This window comes from Leptopilina heterotoma, unplaced genomic scaffold (assembly GCF_015476425.1).
Source record: "Leptopilina heterotoma isolate Lh14 unplaced genomic scaffold, ASM1547642v1 Lhet_350, whole genome shotgun sequence".
In the NCBI taxonomy this organism is placed as follows: Eukaryota; Metazoa; Arthropoda; class Insecta; order Hymenoptera; family Figitidae; genus Leptopilina; species Leptopilina heterotoma.
Window position 1 is genome coordinate 18,116 of NW_025111032.1, and position 17,977 is coordinate 36,092.

The following is a 17,977-nucleotide window of genomic DNA, read 5'->3' on the forward strand; positions in this document are numbered from 1 at the left end:
TGGGATAAATATTTGAGAACTTTTTTTTACGATTTTAGGAATTTGATGTTTTCATCATGTAAACTTGTTTTGAATTCAAATGGCCATAAGTTTTCTTGTATGCAAGATATCAATTTCCGTTTGGTACCAAAATGAAGCTTGACTCTTTCTCTAGCTTTTATCTTATTACCAGTATAGGCCAGGATAAATATTTAAGAACGTTTTTTATGATTTAAGGAATTTGATAAATTTGATAAATAAAATGTTTATTTGCCAAAACTTTGCAAATAATTTCTTATCTATATTCCTGGATACTATGGTAATAAAAAATATTTTTTTCTTCAAAAAATTATTGTTATTTTTATGTTTTTTTCATGTTCCTAAAGATAAAATAATTTTTTTTTCTTCGTGCAAACACATATATGAACTGAATAATATTCATTCGTACGTCAAACATGGAGTTTCAAAGAAAAATTTTGTTACTTTTAATTTTGGCAATTTTTTCTCCTAAACAAAATGCAGTAAGTAAAAATAATATTGATAACAATTCTTAGAATATTATATTTAACTAATTCATGTCATGTAAATTTTAACATTCTTTTAAAATTGTACTGCCTTCCTTTAAAAAAAAAAATATTCAATTTCAATACAAAATTAGTCCAAAAATTTATTATTTTAAGCCTGGAGTCTTTTTTAGGCTGCAGGAATAATTATTTTACTTTAAAGTGTAATAAAATTAAATATAATTATTTTAATTCAAATATTAATAACTTTTGAAAAGTTTTCTTTTTAAATTGTTAAAAAGTTTTTGTCAAAATTATTTTAATTTAAATCCAATATTGAATGTAAAATATTAAATATTAACATTTTGAGAATAATAGTGAAAAAAATTATTTTTCGCAGTATATTAAACAAAATTAAATTTTTTTAAAATAAATATTTGCTCGAAATAACGAAATTATAATAAAATATGAAAAATAAAGTAATAAAAATCGTTGCACAGATTGCAATAATTTATTTTTTAATCTTAAAAAAAAAATAAATATGTATATTTTACTTATAAAGTAAAAGATAAATTTTATATTAGAAATTTAAAAAAAAATAATCTTAAGTTTTTATTTTTTTTTCTATGTAGAAATAAAATTATTTTATAGTTCACCTTTATATATGCTATACACGTGTATCAATAAGAAAATTTATTTGTAAAATCCTTGAAAAGAATTTATTAAAAAAATTTTTTTTCACATATTTTTTATTCGAAACGTTTTTTAATAATTTTTTTCTTTTAAAATTTTTAAAACTCTCTGGTTATCAAAATATTAAAAGTTTATTAGTTAATGATAATTTGTGAAATTGAATAACACATGATTTGAAAAAAACCAGTAAAAAATTTATTTTCTGCTCTTTTGAATATTAAATCGAAGATCGTGAAAATAATTTTATTTTCCTTTGAACAATTTTTTTTCTATCACAAATTTTATTGAGGAAAATAATAATTTTTTAAATCGCATTCAAAAATAATATTTTCTTGTTTTCTATACGGGAGTATAACACAAATCTTTTATTATCTTTCTGAAAAAATTTTATAGATTTGTAAATTAATAACAATTTTTTTATAACAATTAACAATAAATAAACAACAGAATGTTTTTCTTAAATTTACAATATAGCAAAATATAAAGTAAAAGTTAATATAATTTAGCAAAAATGTCTACTCAGGGCCTTTTGGGGTCACTGATTATGACTCCGACGTCAGTTTTTAAAAATACAAAATGGCGGATCCAATATGGCGGATGAAAAAATTTTAAACTTCGAGCAAAGCTCATGAAAATTGCTATTCAGAGGTTTTCAAGGTCACTGATAACGAATCTGATGTCAGTTTTTGAAAATAAAAAATGGCGAATCCAATATGGCGGACAAAAAATGAGAACTTGTTGGATTTTAAAGACAAAAATTACTTTTTGTTTGTTTTACTATTAGCATCAGTTATTTGTTCAATATTTTGTATTTTATAAAATAGATCTCGGATTCGTAATTATTCTGATTTTTTAATTTTTGTTTATTTCTAGTTATTTGTTTATAACAAAGTATGAAATAAAGTTAAATAAAGTTTTTAACATTTAAACAATTTTTAGGTACATTAGAAATCATATTTTAATATTCCTGAAGTAAAAAATTTTATTAAATAAACAATACAAAAAAATTAAATACAAAAATAAAGAGAATTGTGTAAATAGTTAACAATAATTGTTTAAACAAATTAATTACCTATGTTTTTTGTTAAATTTTATTTAAAAAAATTAAAATTTCGATTTCTCTTTAATCTTGAAATTTTTTTCTATTTAAAAGAACTAAACTAAAAAATGTCTCTTGCAAATGATAATTTTTATAATTTTTTAAACAAATTATTATAATATTTTTAACTTTTAATAGAATCAAGACACTAATTTATACTTTTTTTCTTGATTTCTAAATTTTATATTAAGAAATTGTAAGAATATGTAGCTATAAACAGAATTTCCTTATATTTAATTTTGAAATTGTTTCAACAAATTATTTTTGTTATTTAAAAAAAAAATTGAAGTGGCTTAAATAATAAAAATTTCATTTTTTTTTTAATTTTTACATTGTTTATAAACATACTGTATAATTTAATGAGAGTAAAATTTAAATTCGGATAAAAATAATTTATTTAAACAAAATTTTTTATGGATGTAGTTGATCATTTTTTTGTTTTTTTTAAAATTTTTTTTAATTTAAAAAAATTATTTTATATATAAATAAAATGCTAACAGTAATTTCTGTTAATAAATATATTTGCTTGCAATTAAGAGATCAGACGACATTAGAAATATATTAGATCTTCGTTAGTTAGAAAATTTTTTTTTAATTTAAAAAATTTTTTCTTTTTTAATTAAAAAAAATTTTTTTTTTAATTTTTAAAAAAATGATTAAACATTCAATAATTTTAAAAAATTATAATTTCCAAGACATATTTTTTAAGTTTAGTTCATTTAAATAGAAAAAATTTCAAGTTTAAAAAAAACCGAAATTTCAATTTTTTAAAAATAAAATTTAACAAAAAACATAATTAATTTGTTTAAACAATTATTGAATATTTACAAAATATTCTTTATTTTTGTATTTAATTATATTTAATCATATCCTGAGTAAAAATGTTCAAAAATGTGTAGAAAAATATAATTTTGTTGATTAATGGTTAAAAAAAATTACAATTAACAATATAAAAAATTGTTTAAACAATTTAAAAATTTATGAAATTAATTTTGAATGTTTATATGTTAATTAATTATAAAATTTTGGTGAAAAAAACTCGAAGAAATATATTACAAATTGAATTTTTTTTTAATTATGTCCTTTTTCCAAAAGTTAATTAATCAATTAAATTTTTATTTAATAAAAGTAATTATATAAAAATTGTTTACTTCAGGAATACTAAAATATGATTTTTAATGTGGTTAAAAATTTTTTAATTGTTAATAACTTTATTTTATATGGTAACATATCGATTTTTTCATACTTCGTTATAAACAAATATGTAAATATAAATAAACAAAAATTAAAAAATCGGCATTGAGGAATCGATAGAGAATTTAGTAACGAAGATTGTAAAAAATTTTTTTGGTTAATTTGAATGAAAATGGTGACCTCTAGATTAATTTATGACACATAAAGTACGTTCGCGTTCGGCTGCCACTGTGCGCCATATTGGATCCGCCATTTTGAATTTTGGAAAAAGGACTTCATATTCGTAATGAGCTGGCCCAAAAACCATTAAGCATTTTTGATTTTTAAATAAGTGATGTAATGTAATGTGTAACACAAAGGGTTTAAGAGAAATTAATATTATAAAAAAAAAAAAAAAAAAAAAAAAAAATTAGACTTGTTTTTTAAAATGTATATTTTATAGGCAGAACAAGGAAGGGCGAGCAGTGCACCCTTTGATGAGAATATCTGTTCTTTATACGACAATACAAAGTTAATTGACGATTTGCTCTTCACACAAAACTCAAAGCCTTTGGTAATAATTATTGCTGATAACATGATTCATGGCATTCAAAGAGCTAAGGATTTGTCACTGGATAGAAGAATATTTAATAACAGACAGAATAGAGATAACTCTCAGTTTTATGAAAAAATGATGGAAAAAATTTATCTCTATGAATCAAGAGAAATTTCCTACTTTGTCTATCCTGTAAACATGAGAAATAATTTATTGACAACATACTGTCAACGAAAGCTTATAAACGATAGTTTTAGTGTAATGTTTCATTTTCTTAATTCAATGAATGAGTTTCCTTTTGTTGAGGAAATTTTCATTCCACTAAAACCACACTCAATGTGCACGAAACATTGTACTTTTATCGAATATATAAAAGAAAAAATGCAGATTGGTGAAAATTTCTTGGAATTATTCGAATTAAGGAAAAGATTGTTCAGCGAGGAGGGAAGAAAGCATTTTTTTATCAGAAAAATTGAAAAAATCGATTTATCACTGTTTTATGAAAATTCATTGTCTCAAAATGAAAGTTCGATGATTTTTTTTAATTCGTTATTAGTGGAAATTCAAAATTCTCCCTCCAACAGTTTAAAAGAAAATGGAGAAAATAGTAAAAGTCTTGAATGCTTTCAAACGAGATGTTTACATCAAAAGAATGATTTCTTTCAACATTCACATTCTGCTATGAAACATTTACGAAATATTTTAATTTTGATTGAACATTTAAATTTGCTGAACAGTACGATATTTTCGTTGGATAGCAGTGATGCTTCATTTGAAAATTTTTGCAACATGATTCATTATTCGGATGTGATTAAATTATTTTGCTTCATAAAGGATTTATCTGACGCTACATCCCTGAACATAGAAGCGTGGATAAGTAATTTAAAATTATTTGCAGCGAATTCATTGATTGGCAAACTATCATGGTTCAACAGATTGTTAGCATTGTATAAAAATCAATATTATTTGGATGAAAAGTTCATTGAAACAGAAAAGAAAGAACTTTCTACACAAACAATTAATTTTGAAAAAAGTTATGGAGATTGGTTTCAGTTTACCTTAGTTTCTGTTAGATCTCTAATGGTGAGTAAAAAAATTAATTATTAATTATTAACTGTATTAATCTCCGTATTCATTCATTCTGTCCGCAGTTTTTTTTTTTTTTTTTTTTTTTTTTTTTAAAGATATTGTTTGGCAAATCGAAAATATGCAGGTATTTTTTATGATTTACAATAAAATAATATTAGAAATTAGAAAATTAAAAAAAAATTATGACTAACAAATAAAAAATATACCCATTTTGTTTGTTATATGCTTTTTCTATAACAAATTTCGTTTGACTGATCTAAATTATTATGCAAATTATTCTCCATTTTATTTATAAAAAATACTAGAAAATTGTTAATTGTTAAAAAAATTTTTTATTAATTGAAAATGAAACTGAAAATTTTTGAATTTTTAGAAAATAAAGGAAAGTCCTGTGAAATTTTTATTATTTATGAAAATATTTAAATGTTTGCGTACAATTTTATTAAAATTGTTTTCAAATAATTGAATTCTTTTTAGGTAATTTTATTAAAATTTAAATAAAATTACACGAAAGAATTTAATTATATTTTCAAAAATTTACATAAAATTGAATTTCAACAAGAATTAAAAATTTTCTTAAAAATAATTCAATTATTCTCAAAATATTTTTAAAAAATTCTATATAAAAATTAAATTACTTTCAATGCAATTTTTACATATATTCGTCAAAAAAATTGAAAGAATTCAATTATTTTTAAAAAATAATAAAATTCTTGTGATGAATTAAACTATTTTGACTTAATTTTAATAAAATTCTTTAAAGAAATTCAATTATTTTCGAAACAACTTATTAATTTAATTTCTCGAAAAAATTTCATTATTTTCAAATATTTCTATAAAATTCTTCATAAAAATTTAATTATTTCTCAAAATTTTTAAAAATTCTTCGAAACATTTCAATTATTTTTATAAATAGTAAAATTTTTCGCAACAATTCAATTATTTTTATAAAATGTGTAAAATCCTTTGCTGAAATTCAATTCTTTTTCAAAAGAATTTTAATAGAATTTCTCGAAAGAATTTAAATTTTCAAATATTAACATAAAATTGATGTACCTATTTTCTAAAATTTTAATAAATTATTCTTCGGAACAATACAATTATTTTTATAATTAGTAAAATTCTTCGCAAGAATTCAATTATTTTCAAATACAATTTTAATAAAATTCTTCTTCATAAAATTCAATTGCTTTCAAAATTGTCAATTAAAATTATTAAAAGAAAAAAATTCCATTAGTTTAAAAGAAATTCAAAGAAATTCTTCAAAAGAATTTAATCAGGATTTTAAAAAATTTTAATAAAATTCTTCGCGAAAATTCAGTTATTTTTCTAAATAATAAAATTCTTTGAAGGAATTGTATTATTAACAAATTTTTTGATAAAATTCTTTGCAACAATTCAATTATTTAAGAAATTTTAATAAAATTCTTTCCAAGAATTCAATTCTTCTCAAAAATAAAATTTTTCACAGGAATTCAATTATTTAAAAAGAAAATAATATTCTTCGTCAGATTTCAATTATTTTTAACTTTTTAATGAAACTTCTCAATAAAATTTAATTATTTTTAAAAAGTTTTAAAATAATTCTGAGAAATTCAATTATTTAAAAAAATTTTGAAAAAAATACTTCCCAAGAATTCAATTTGTTTCCAAAATAAAATTTTTCACATGAATTCAATTATTTAAAAAAAAATTTAATAATATTCTTTGTCAGATTTCAATTATTTAAAAAAAATGTTATTCTTCGTCAGATTTCAATTGTTTTCAATTTTTGAATGAAATTTTACGCGATGAAATTTAATTATTTTCAAATAGTTTTAAAAAAATTCTGAGAAATTCAATTATTGAGGAAATTTTAATAAAATTCTTCCCAAGAATTCAATTCATTTAAAAAATAAATTTTTTTACATAAATTTAATTATTTAAAAAAAATTTAATAATATTCTTCGTCAGATTTCAATTATTTTCAATTTTTTAATAAAGTTTCTCAATGAAATTTAATTATTTTAGAAAAGTTTTTAAAAAATTCTGAGAAATTCAATTATTTAAAAAAATTTGAAGAAAATTCTTCCCAAGAATTCAATTTTTTTCCAAAATAAAATTTTTCACATGAATTCAATTATTTAAAAAAAAATTTAATAATATTCTTCGTCAGATTTCAATTATTTCCAATTGTTTAATGAAATTTCTCAACGGAATTTAATTATTTTCAAAATTTCTGAGAAATTCAATTATTTAAAAAAAATTTCGAACAAAATTCTTCCCAAGAATTCAATTCATTTCAAAAATAAAATTTTTTTTCACAGGAATTCAATTATTTAAAAAGAAAATAATATTCTTCGTCAGATTTCAATTATTTTTAACTTTTTAATGAAACTTTTAAATGAAATTTAATTATTTTCAAAAAATTTTTTCAAATTCTGAGAAATTCAATTATTTAAAAAAATTTTGAATAAAATTCTTCACAAGAAATAAATTATTTTCATAAATAATAATATTTTTCTCCGAAATTCAATTATTTTCACAAATAAAATTCTTTAAAAAATTTTTTTAATAAAATTCGCTGCAAGAATTCAATTATTTTCATAAATAACAAAACTAATCGCAAAATTTCAATTATTTTTTACATAATTTTAAATAAAATTATAGAAAATTGCATTTATTCTTAATATTTTTTTTTTCAAATTCACCGAAAGAATTCAATTATTTTTTAAAAATTTTTGATAAAATTCTTCATAAAAATTTAATTTTAAAAAATATTTAATTATTTAAATAATTGAAATAATTGAAAAATTTTCTACTAAAAAATGAATTTTACTTAAAATTTTAAATTATAATTGAATATTAATAGCATTATAGCGTTAATTTTTTTTTTAAATAATTGAATTTTAAAGAGGGTTCAAATTAAAATCTTTGAAAATTTGAATATTGTTACTGTAACTTCATCAAAATTTTCATAATTTTAATTCAATTATTAATAATTGAAAGTAGAAACATTTTTGAAAATAATTGAAATTATAGGAAAAGAATTTTTTTTTTTTTTTACATTTATGAAAATAATTGAACTTTGTACAAGAATTTTGTTATTTATAAAGATAATTGGAATTTTTTTTAAATTTTGAACATATAGTTAAATTTTATAAGAAGAATTTTCTTTTTCTTTTTAAATAATTGAATTTCTGCAAATATTTGTAATTTCTTTAAAATTGAATTTTTTTTAGTGTTTTCAACAAAAATTTAAATTAGAAAATTTGTAAATTCTATTATTTTTTAAAATTTCTAATTTTATTTAAAAAAAAGGCAGTTAGCTAGTTGCTAGTTGGTTATTTAAAAGGTAATAAGCATAATATAGTTATAAATTAATTTATAAATTAATAAAAATAATTTTTTCCAGGAAACAGAATATTCCGAGACGAATCATGAAACATTTGAAAATATCAGTGTGTTTTACGATTATTGGGAGACAATTGATGAATTGATTTTTGATGTGGAAATCGAGAAATTAGTAATAATTTTAACTGATGATGTTGCAAAAGGAATTCATGTTCTTGAGAAAATGACAAACAATAAGAGGGTAAAACCGAAAAAAAATCGAAATGATCTTCATTATACGGAACAATTCCTGTACGATATAATAGAGAAGAATTTTCATTTGTTTCAATCCAGTGATACTTATTACTACGTCTACCCCACTCAACTGCAAAACGATATGTTTATGTTTTACCTTCATTTTATGATATTTAAAGATTATTCCAAAACCACATTCCATGTCGTTAAATTTGAAGAAAGTTTCTCCCCTTCAGGAGATAATAGTTTTACTGACACTGTCATTCCAGCGATAACAAATCCAAGTTGTATTCAACTTTCAAAATATTCCACGAATATTCCAAAAATTTTCCTAAATTATTATTTACTGCAAAAAATAATTTATTTCTACGATTCAAATACTTTCAGAAAATATGCTGCTAATTATAATGATTTGTCATTACTATTAGCACACTACGATGTATGTGACAGAAATACTGGAAGTATGAATAACATTTTTTATTCCATACCAAGACAAAGATCTCTTGATGTTCATGATTATATAATTAATCTTATACTAAAATTCGACACTGATAATAATTTAGACACAAAAAATAATGTTTTCCTCAATGTTACCAATCTTGATACCATTCTCAACTTCCAAAGAACAATAAAAACTGCCCACAAAAACATAAAATCAAACAATGACACTGATTTAAAAGCTCTTTGCAATTTGAACCAAAATTTTAAACTATTAAAATTATTTTGTTTCTTAAAAAATAATTACCATGAACACATTGAAGATTCTAATGCAATGGGATTGCAAATGTTGTCATTCATTGATAATTTGAAAAATTTCTTTACCACATTTCTTGAAAATACAAATGATTGGTTAAAAAAATTGCTAGCAATTTATTACAATGTTTATGTATGGGAAAAGGCCAAAATTCTTATTGAATTACAAGGTGTTTATAATGATATACCATATGTTTCGAGAAAAAATGATGATTTGTTGAAAAAAATGATTTTTATAGTTGATGAAAAAGTAATGTCTTTGAAAGCAAATTTATGTCCATGTACATGTTCATTGTTGAGTGAAGAAAAATATAAATTTCAAATTGAAGCTGACGTTATAAATTTCAATGAATACTTTAAGAAAACATTATGTCCTGGTGATGTTAAAGTTTATGAATTTTTTGCTCTTCATAAAATTATATTTGACAAAAATATAAATGCTGTTGGTAAAGAATTGGAAATCATTATAATTGCACCAATTTGGGAAGTTAGTGGCAACATAAAACTAGATTTCAGTGGTGAGAAATATAAGAGGGTAAGTTTTTCTATTGTTTAAAATTTTAACATTTTTTCATCATTATTGCTCTAGGTCAATAAAGTACCCATTATTATCCTAGGGTAATAAAGTACCGATTATCACTCTAGGGCAATAAAGTATCTATTATTACCCCAGGACAATAAAGTAGGACCCATTATTACCCGCGGTCAATAAAGTACCTATTATTACCCTAGGGCAATAAAGTACCCATTATTTTCCCAGGACAATAAAGTATCTATTATTACCCTAGGACAATAAAGCACCCTTTATTACCCTAGGGCAATAATGGTCAATAAAGTACAGGGTTGCCACAAAAATTTTATTTTATTTTCCCCTGAATTTTCCCTGACTATCAGACAAAATTTTGACGTTTTCCCTGACCCTGAAAAATATTTTGATTCACTCCAAAAATTACTAATTACTCAAAAAAAAATTTCTATTACATTTATTTACGAATTTCTTTAACTGTAAAATTATTCGAAAACATCAATAACTTTTTTTTAAAATAAATATTTAATCATTAGGTACTATTTTTCTATAAAAATTAAGATTTTCAAATTCAAACCTTCTGTAACTGTAAATTCAAAATTTTCAAAGATTTTAATTTAAACCTTCTTCAAAATTCAATTATTTCTAAAAATTCACGCTATAATGCTTTTAATATTCAATTATAATTTAAAAATTTAAGTAAAATTTTTTTTTTTAATCATTTTTGGGGCGCATGATTATTCCCCAAATGTCATTTTTCCGAAATGTCATTTTACCGAACTGCACTTTTGCGAATACTCATTTTTGCGAATCGTCATTTTTGCGAATTGTCACTTTTGCGAATCGCCATTTTTACGAATTGCCATTTTTACGAATTGTCATTTTTGCGAATAGTCATTTTTGCGAAAAGTTATTTTTACGAATTGTTATTTTTGCGAATTGTCATTTTTGCGAATCGCCATTTTTACGAATTGTCAATTTTCCGAAAAGTCATTTTTGCGAATCGACATTTTTACGAATTGTCAAATTTCCGAAAAGTCATTTTTGCGAATTGTCATTTTTGCGAAAAATACAATAGAAAACTTGTAGGTCTATAAATTCACTATTGTATTTTTCGCAAAAATGACAATTCGCAAAAATGACTTTTCGGAAAAATGACAATTCGTAAAAATGGCGATTCGCAAAAATGACTTTTCGGAAAATTGACAATTCGTAAAAATGTCGATTTGCAAAAATGACAATTCGCAAAAATGACAATTCGCAAAAATAGCTTTTCGCAAAAATGACAATTCGCAAAAATGACATTTCGCAAAAATGACTATTCGCAAAAATGACAATTCGTAAAAATGGCTATTTGTAAAAATGGCGATTCGCAAAAGTGACAATTCGCAAAAATGTCATTTCTTTAAAATGACCATTCGCAAAAATGGCAATTCGTAAAAATGACTTTTCGCAAAAATGGCTTTTCGCAAAAATGACATTTCACAAAAATGTCTTTTCGTAAAAATGACAATTCGCAAAAATGAGTTTTCGAAAAATTGACAAATCGTAAAAATGATGATTCGCAAAAATGACTTTTCAGAAAATTGACAATTCGTAAAAATGGCCATTCGCAAAAATGACAATTCGCAAAAATAGCTTTTCGCAAAAATGACAATTCGCAAAAGTGACATTTCGCAAAATTGGCTTCTCGCAAAAATGACTATTCGCAAAAGTGCAGTTCGGTAAAATGACATTTCGGAAAAATGACATTTGGGGAATAATCATGCGTCCCATCATTTTTTAGTAGAAAATTTTTCAATTATTTCAATTATTTAAATAATTAAATATTTCTTAAAATTGAATTTTTATAAAGAATTTTATCAAAAATTTTTTGAAATAATTGAATTCTTTCGGTGAATTTGAAAGAAAAAATATTAAGAATGAATGTAATTTTCTATCATTTTATTTAAAATTATATAAAAAATAATTGAAATTTTGCGATAAGTTTTTTTATTTATGAAAATAATTGATTTCTTGCAACGAATTTTATTAAAAAATTTTTTTAAAGAATTTTATTTGTGAAAATAATTGAATTCCGAAGAAAAATATTATTATTTATGAAAATAATTTATTTCTTGTGAAGAATTTTATTTAAAATTTTTTTAAATAATTGAATTTCTCAGAATTTAAAAAAATTTTTTGAAAATAATTAAACTCTATCGTGAAATTTCATTAATAAAATAGAAAATAATGGAAATCTAAAGAAGAATATTATTTTTTTTTTTTAAATGATTGAATTTATGTGAAAAATTTTATTTTTGAAATGAATTGAATTCTTGGGAAGAATTTTATTAAAATTTCCTAAATAATTAAATTTCTCAGAATTTTTTTAAAACTTTTTGAAAATAATTAAATTTCATCGTAAAATTTCATTAAAAAATTGAAAATAATTGTAAACTGACGAAGAATATTATTTTTTTTAAATAATTGAAATCTGACGAAGAATATTATTTTTTTTAAATAATTGAATTCCTGTGAAAAATTTTATTTTTGAGAAGAATCGATTTCTTGGGAAGAATTTTTTTTCTATTTTTGTTTAAATAATTGAATTCACATTAAAAAAATGTATTATTTCCTGAAAATAATTGAATTCCTAAGAAGAATTGTATTGAAAATAATTGAATTTTTAAAGAAAATTTTATTAAAATTGCAATTTTATTAACTGAATTTTGTAAAGAATTTTGTCAAAATTTTGTTTTGAATAATATAATTTTTAAAACTTACAATTTTATTTTAATTTCTCAAAATAATTGAATTTCTCAGATCTATTTTTTCAATTTTTCTGAATATATTTGAATTCTTTCAAGAAACTTTATTAAAAAATGATAAATAATTAAATTGGTGGGAGGAAAATGAAAAATTGATAAATAATTGAATTGCTGAGAAATTTTTATTAAAATTTTATTTAAAGTAATTAAATTCTATAGGAAAATTTTATTGAAATAAGAATTATTGATTAAAGAATTATTTTTCTAAATAATTTCAGAGAGACTCTAATTTGACTGGAAGACAAGGAGGAACCTTTTTTGGAATGTACGTAACTTTACAATTATCCAATAATGATCATTTAAAAATTGACGTTTCTAGTGGTTATAAGATGAATGGAAAAGGTATAATATTACCATTCAGTAACAATCAGTCATTCAAATTTACGACAAAATTGACAATTAAATCTCTTGACACCAGAAATGATCCAAAAATAGTTTCCTATCATTCCACAAACGCTGTTATGAGATATAAGAAATTAATCCTATCATCAATGTTAAAGTACAACAATTCTGACTATAAATTTTTGTACACAAATCTCAGTAATAACAGTGAAATATTAAATGACTATACTACGATGGATATTATTGATGAACTATATAGTTTGGAGGAATTCTATTTACAAGACGATAAAAAATTAGATTCCCTATTTATGTACAAAGTATATAAAAAAGGAATAATCTACAAAATATTAAACATGAAAAAAAATAATGATTCATATTTAAACGATGATCAAACAATTCAACATTTAAATACATTTTACACCAGAAAAATAAAGAATTTAGAAGAAGGTTTTTACAAAAAACCCATATTACACATTAACGATTACTTGAAATTTATTTTATCTGACGCAAATAGTATACAAAATCTCGACATTTTGAATAGATTTCAAATAATTGTCAACAATTTCACTCAGGAATTTAGGGAAGAAATTGCTGAAGGTGAAAAAAGACTTATTGACATTGGAAAATATGTGAAGGAAAAAACTGATGAATTAAATCAACAAATTGGAAGAATAAAAGCAGAAATTGATACATTGCATGAACAGAAGAAAAATGAAAGTCTTCAATTAAAGGAAAATAAAATTTTATTAGGGGAGAATAAAATTGTCAAACAAATTTGTGGAACTATTAAAATAATCAGTTCGTTTGCTGCACTAATAAATCCTTTTTTTGCCGTTGGTGGTGCATTACTTTTATCAACTGCCACTGTAGTAGAATCTCTATTAGTAAAACCCGTTAATGATGTTGTACACATTAAAATACCAAACACAATCTATGATAAATTAGAAGAAAGTAATATCAACAGACAAGCGCAAAACAAATATTCAAATATAACCCTTCCAGCAGCAATGTCCAAAAATATTAAAGATTATATTAAAAATTATGATGATTTAAGAAAACAACCTGTAGCAGGTATTGAAGGTATACATAGAGAATTATTTAAAGACTACACCAAAGAAGTTGTGGAACAAATGAAAACCGAAACAGAAGCATGTTCTAATCAAAAAGTACCGGGTAAATGTCAAATAGAAACTATTAAAAAGCATAAAGAAAAATTACACATAATGGGTTCGTACAATCAGCAAAAGCATCTTAACCGTATGAAAAATCTTAATAAAATCCCATTTGCAGCCGACAATCTTCTGGTATCAGTTGACGTTTTCAACGATATAAGAAAAACAGACGCTTTAGAAGAAGAAATGATAAATCAAGCTAATGAGTCTGATCAAGAATTGGAAAACTTGGAGAAATTTAATAAAGAGGTTGAAGACACATTAAAGCCTAAAATCGAAAATTTGCGCAATATTTTCAACACTTTTTCCGATGGTTTTGTCAATGCATCGACAACAACTTTTCTTGAATTCGAAAAATGGAGGGTTGACGAAGAATTGTCGAAGTACTTCAAAAACTTAAAATCATGGGTCAAAGATCTGAAGATAGCAGATGAATTTCAAGAAATCATGGATAATTTAGAAGTAGCTATACAAACGACTATTAAATTTCACATTCTTGTCAAGGAATTTAAGTCAAAAATAGATAATGCAGAATATATGGAACACCTTGTTGCAGCACCATTTCATGAAATTTTCACCAACGATCCTAATTTAAGAGTGGCTTACACGAAATTAAGTCATTTTTACTATGCAAATCAGATACTTGACGAATACACCAAATGGCTAATTTCCTTCAAGCAGTACACATTTCCCTGCATGAACTATTATCCCGAAATCAAGGAAATCTATTTTCTGGATACTAAATCTCCTGTGATGAAAGCTAACAGCATAATTCAAGCTATGAAATCAGTAAATAAACATTTGAATAAAATAGAAGCTGAAGGATACTCTGCTTTCATAGATTTTCGAGTTGGCAATTTTGGTAATGGTACTAGTCGTCCACCTTTCTATGAGTGGAACAGTAGTTTACATTACTCAACTATAAAAGAGATGCTTGATGGTAAACAAGTGAAATTGTTTGCAAATATCTCCCATTTCGATAAATATAATGCAGTGAAATTTCGCGATATTCATCTTTTGATTACTTCAAATAAATATGAGGAGGAATTGAGAAGGGATTTGAGTAATATTTCGTTGACACTGAGACATAATGGGGATAATTATTATAGGTGCGACGATAATATCCATTTAATCCAATCGGGTGTTTTGCAGCTAAATTTTGATACAATATATTCTAAAGCGGATCAATTTATTGATAGCGAGAAAAATGATTATGTTTTGAGTCCCTTCGCCACGTGGACGGTGCAACTTATGCTTAATGAGAAAAATGAAACATTTAAATCATTATCAAAGTATGCTGATAATGTTAATATAAAATTGATTGGAGATGGCAAGTTCATGCGAATGAATATGAATATATGCGAAGATGATTTGTGGATTTATTACGGAAATCGACGGTTGAACCTAGAAGCATCGCCATAAGAAATATTTTTCCAATGACTACTATTTGTCTATTAATGATTACCAAGACAATTTTATTATTGCTTTCGTAACATTTCCAGTAGCTATTATTTATCGAAGACCCAGCGTCCCAGTGTGCACGTTCTGGAACTGTTCTGTAACAGTTAATGGAAATAAAGAACAGTTACAGAACGGTTCCGGAACATACACACTGGGGTGTAGGTTAACTGTCTTTGTTAATAGTTTTAAGGATTTCAAGATTTAAACTAAGAAAATTGTATTTGGATCCCCGAACTCTGTTTAATGCAAGGAAAGTAAATAAGCTTACCCTAACAGTATCTGAATAATTCAGGATGTCTTATTGTCTTGGGGACAACCATTCTTCTGGAGAAATTAGGATATTCCTTAAAAATCCCTTGTATGTATGAACAACCTACCGATATCTTAGAAATATCCTAATCTTTGGTTACGCCCTGGACGTCCTTGGTATATCTTAAAATATCTGTTACTGTTAAGATAGATATACATTTTTAAAAACATTATTAATTAAAACTAAAGAAAAATGTAATAATTCCGCTGATTTATTTGATTTGCCAGAATAAAAATTAATTTAAAAATAAGTCCAACTTGTTTATTCATTTCATCAACCCAAACTTTTTTTCTCTGATATTTCTCCTGATGCACTTTTTGAATCTATAATGAGTATTAAATCTAATGCAGCCATTGTAGTTTTTTTTGGACTTTTCGAAGGCATTTCCATCAGTTGATCATAATCTATTAATACGTAAACTTTCTTCATTTCAATTGTCGAAGTCTGTATGTGATTGGTTCGAGTCATACACTAATTTTAGGTTTCAAAGGGTTATTGATGGAAATGGCATTGAATCAGAATGGAATGGACTGAAATGTGGTGTTCCTCAGGGTGCTTCACTGTTTTAAGTACTTTTTAATTTATTCATTTCGGAACTTGGAAGTCATTTGAGGCATTGTAAGTATCATAAGTATGCTGATGATTTCAAATTGTATCTTTCAGGTCTACTATTATCTTTGCCAGATCTACTTCGAATGATTCAAACAGATATTACGTTGAACAAGTGATAATGGACTTGTTTTCAATTCAGAAGACTCAGGGAATGGTGATCTCGGCATTGGGACAACTTTCGTATGAAACGTTGTCAATATTGCCTTCACTTTTATTAGGGAGTAAACCTATTGTATTCTAGGAGACAGTGAGGGATCTTAGGTTGAAAATAAATAGAACATTGGGGTCGATTCCGTAACTATCCCACTCCCACATCCCACTCTCACTTCCAACACCCACTGCCTACACCAACCTTCCACTTTCCACTCCCACTTCTCACACTCACTGCCCACCTTCCACTTCCTACTTCCCACTTTCCATTCACACTTCCTACACTCACTGACCACCTTTCACTTCCACTCTCACTTCCAACTCCCACTTCGCACCTTCCACTCTCACTCCCACCTTTCACCTTCCTCTCTCACTTCCTATTTTCCACTTTCAACTCTCACTTCACACTCCCACTTTCCACTCTCATTTGTCACACCTACTTCCACTTTTCACACCCATGTCCTACCATTCACTTTCCACACCCATATCCTACCTTCCACTTTCCTTTCTCACTTCACACACCCACTTTCCACCTTCCACTTTCCATTCTTACTTTCCACAACCACTTCCCACTTCCTACCTTCCACTATCACTTCCTACTTTCTACTTCTACCTTCCACTGCCTACTTCTACTTCTCACATTATGTATCTTTTGCACTTACCACTCTTACTTCCAACCTTGCACTCTTATTTGTTAATCATGTGTTTTCATATAAAAGTAGGAGTGGTAGGTGAGAGTGAAAGTGGGAAGTAAAAGTGGAAGGTGAGAAGTCAAAGTGGGAGTAGAAAGTGGAATGTGAGAAGTGGGAGTGGTATGTGGGAAGTCAAAGTGGAAGTGGAAAGAGGGTGTGGGAGGTGAGAGTGTGAAAGTTACAAAATGTGGGAAGTAGGAGTAGGAAGTGAAAGGTAGGAAGCGGAAGGTAGCCAGTAGGAGTAGAAAGTGGGTGTGAAAAGTGGAAGATGGGAAGTAAAAATGGGAAATAGAAGTAAGAATGTGAAGTGGGCGTGGAAAGTGAGTGTAAGGAGTGAGAGTGGGAAGTAGAAGGTGAGAAGTGGAAAGTGTGTGTGGAAGGTAGAAAGAGTGGGAAGTGGAAGGTAGGAGTGATAAGTGGTAGGTAGGAAGTGGGAGTGGAAGGTTAGAGTTTGAAGTGGGTGTGAGAAGTAAGAGTGAAAGTGAGAGTG

The 17,977-nt window shown here is 24.6% G+C and overlaps 1 protein-coding gene across 1 annotated transcript; it reads left to right on the forward strand.

The window, feature by feature from the left end:
* The first annotated feature begins 365 nt into the window (after positions 1-365).
* LOC122505190 lies at positions 366-16,283 on the forward strand. The gene is made up of 4 exons (XM_043616671.1): positions 366-500; positions 3,911-5,086; positions 8,487-9,947; positions 12,967-16,283. Exons 1-4 carry the CDS (start codon positions 435-437, stop codon positions 15,682-15,684), a joined length of 5,421 nt encoding a protein of 1,806 aa, XP_043472606.1. The 5' UTR covers positions 366-434; the 3' UTR covers positions 15,685-16,283.
* The last annotated feature ends 1,694 nt before the right edge of the window (positions 16,284-17,977 follow it).

Coding starts and splice junctions, on each gene's coding strand:
- LOC122505190 (XM_043616671.1), top strand. CDS start 435: ATGGAGTTTCAAAGAAAAATTTTGTTACTTTTAATTTTGGCAATTTTT. Junction 5,087..8,486: donor TTTCTGTTAGATCTCTAATG/GTGAGTAAAAAA, acceptor AATTTTTTCCAG/GAAACAGAATATTCCGAGAC. Junction 9,948..12,966: donor GTGGTGAGAAATATAAGAGG/GTAAGTTTTTCT, acceptor AAATAATTTCAG/AGAGACTCTAATTTGACTGG.